Source organism: Cupressus sempervirens, chromosome 2, assembly GCF_028749045.1.
Source record: "Cupressus sempervirens isolate cs-2001-9-10 chromosome 2, ASM2874904v1, whole genome shotgun sequence".
NCBI classification, from domain to species: Eukaryota; Viridiplantae; Streptophyta; class Pinopsida; order Cupressales; family Cupressaceae; genus Cupressus; species Cupressus sempervirens.
The window spans coordinates 9670399-9673000 of NC_143119.1; the positions used below are offsets into that span (position 1 = coordinate 9670399).

Here is a 2602-nt window from a genome sequence, read left to right on the forward strand (position 1 = left end):
TGTGTTATGACATTTCAAAGTTGATTTGTTTTGTAGGAAATTGATCATTCAAGAAGCTAAAGTTTGAACTCAATTATGACTTCCAATTTTAAGGTTTTGGAAGAGATAGATAAAGGTGGTAAGAGAACCATTGTTTCTAAAGGAACTTACGAGTATAGAAAGAATGTAGCTTAAAAGTACATGGAAAAGAAATATATTAATAATGTACAACAAGAGATTAGACTTTTATCTAGATTAGATAATCATCCAAATATTATAAGATATTATGGTTGTACAAAAGATGAAGATTTTATGTATATTGCATTGGAGGGGTGCAATTGTAATTTAGGAGAATTTATTAAAGTACAAAAAAGATATATATTTCTCGGTAAAGATATAAATGAAATAAAAGATGAGCTAAAGAGGAAAAAATTGGAATCAATAAGAAATTTATGTCAAAATAAAAAAATTGAAATGCACATTATTGATGGAAGTTCAAAGAGAGTTCTTAGCGACCAAACGTTGAGTATACTGAGGTGAGTTCTAACAATTTTATAATATTTTGATTTTATGTTATTTAACTCTTAAATTAGTACTAATCAATTTTTTTAAAATTTAATATAGAGAAATAAAGGAGGGTCTTATTCACATACATAATGCATCTGTTATTCATGGAGATTTGACTCCCTCAAATATTTTATTAAAATTTGAGCACAATTATCTCCATGCAAAAATTGGAGACTTTAATTCTGATGGTAAGATCCATTACTTGAGTTCCTTTCTATTTATTAAACTTTTTTTTTTTTAACAATAAGACTTCAAGCATTATGAGTTTCATAATATATTATCAATCTAATTTATGTTTCATATATGTGCATTCATGAATTCTTAAATTTTATTAAACATATATTTATGATTATATTTAAATATAAAAATATATCAATTGTGATACTATATATTATGATATATCTATGTTATTTTGTAATAGGTTATGGAACATTTGGATGGAGAGCCCCACAACAAATTAATAGAAATTCACAAACTATATTAATAGACGCATTCACTTTTGGATGCATTGCTTTCAATTGCATTACTGGAGGACAACATCCTTATGGTAATAATCTTCAACAAAGAGAAAAAATTATAAAAAGTGGTGGTCACTTTGATCTTTCCTCTATTGAACATATTCCAGAAGCATATGACCTTGTGTCTCGACTTCTATCTGGGTAAGATTTTTTTATATGCAATACATATTTGAATTGATAAATATAAGTATTTCTAAATGTGTTTATTTATATTTTATTGAAAAATAATTATTGAAGTGTCTTAATTCTATTTCAGATCAACAATATATCAAGTGAATCGACATCCGTTCTTTTGGAATTCAAAAAAGCGTCTTGAATTTCTTTGTGCTGCAAGTAATCGAATATTTTTGGCACAAAAAAGGAGCCGCCTCTCTCGCCAATTGTCGGGCCCATCGAAAGGAAACATGTTTCATTTGGTTCGGGTGGATGTAAATATATTGAGCGGTTTTAGAAAAGCTACAATGAAAGTTTTAAAAGGAGTTGATTGGTATCAAATCTTAGATCCTATGATAATAGAGCAGCTTTACAACCCTGTAAATGACCATATTCCCAGTGGAGATGTAAATGCAGATGACCATATTGCCACTGGAGATGTAAATGCAGGACTAAAGTTAACTACTTTGCTTCGAGCAATTCAAAACTTGTCAAATCATTATGAAGAGTTGCCTGAAGATGCACAGGTATATAAAAATTTAAACTTATAATTATTATATATAATATTTGAACTATTCATATTTTCTTCTTTATCTATATTTTTCATAAATAAATTTATAACATGATTGAAATGGATGACAGCATCTTCTTGGTGCAAAAGATGATGGGATGCTGGAGTATTTTCGTTGTAGATTTCCAGATTTATTCTTTGAAGTTTATTGTATTATACATTATTGTTGTTCCACTGAAACTTCATTTCTTAAATATTTCAGACAATAACTTGAGCAAGAATTTTGCTACCTGTTAAATAAATAATAGCAAGTGATTTCTATTTGTATTTCTTGCTATATATTTACATACCATTTATCGTAATTTGCATAGAATTTAAAATATTATTTTTATACTTTGATTTATTTAAGTTTTTAATGTAGTAAAAAATAGAAAATATGTTTAGTTTAAAGTTATAAGTCATATTATGAATAATCTAAAATATATATAAATCTTGTAAAGAGGGTCAATAATGGATATAAAATAATGGATATAAATTCTTTGCATGTATGAAAGGGAAAAAAAAAACAATTTTAGTTATGTAAGATATTATTGAAAAATTGTAAACTTTTTAAATTTTAATGTGTAAATTTTTTAATTTATTTTCTCTATTATTTATTTTAATTATCATCGGTTCACTTAATTTGATTCTATAGGATCCTCCTTTTTAATAAGATATACAATTATTATTAATTATAAATGAGAAATAATTTCCATTAAATGTCTTTTAAGTTACATCATATTTCTTCAATGCATTCTATCAAGCAATTCTATATGCTTTCACACTTGGATGGATTTTTGACCAAATTCTTTTCAAAAACCCCCGTTTTAGAAAG

General features: G+C 26.2%; 1 protein-coding gene across 1 annotated transcript; it reads left to right on the forward strand.

Annotated features, from left to right (window-relative positions):
- The first annotated feature begins 453 nt into the window (after positions 1 to 453).
- On the forward strand, positions 454 to 1997 carry LOC149570827 (serine/threonine-protein kinase/endoribonuclease IRE1a-like). The gene is made up of 5 exons (XM_089815637.1): positions 454 to 515; positions 604 to 734; positions 968 to 1205; positions 1321 to 1744; positions 1860 to 1997. Exons 1-5 carry the CDS (start codon positions 454 to 456, stop codon positions 1995 to 1997), a joined length of 993 nt encoding a protein of 330 aa, XP_089671763.1.
- The last annotated feature ends 605 nt before the right edge of the window (positions 1998 to 2602 follow it).

What these genes read in the sequence shown, in the direction of transcription:
- LOC149570827 (XM_089815637.1), top strand. Translation starts at nt 454, where the DNA reads ATGCACATTATTGATGGAAGTTCAAAGAGAGTTCTTAGCGACCAAACG. An exon ending in CAAACGTTGAGTATACTGAG is followed by an intron (nt 516 to 603) that starts GTGAGTTCTAAC and finishes AATTTAATATAG; the next exon opens with AGAAATAAAGGAGGGTCTTA. An exon ending in GTGTCTCGACTTCTATCTGG is followed by an intron (nt 1,206 to 1,320) that starts GTAAGATTTTTT and finishes ATTCTATTTCAG; the next exon opens with ATCAACAATATATCAAGTGA.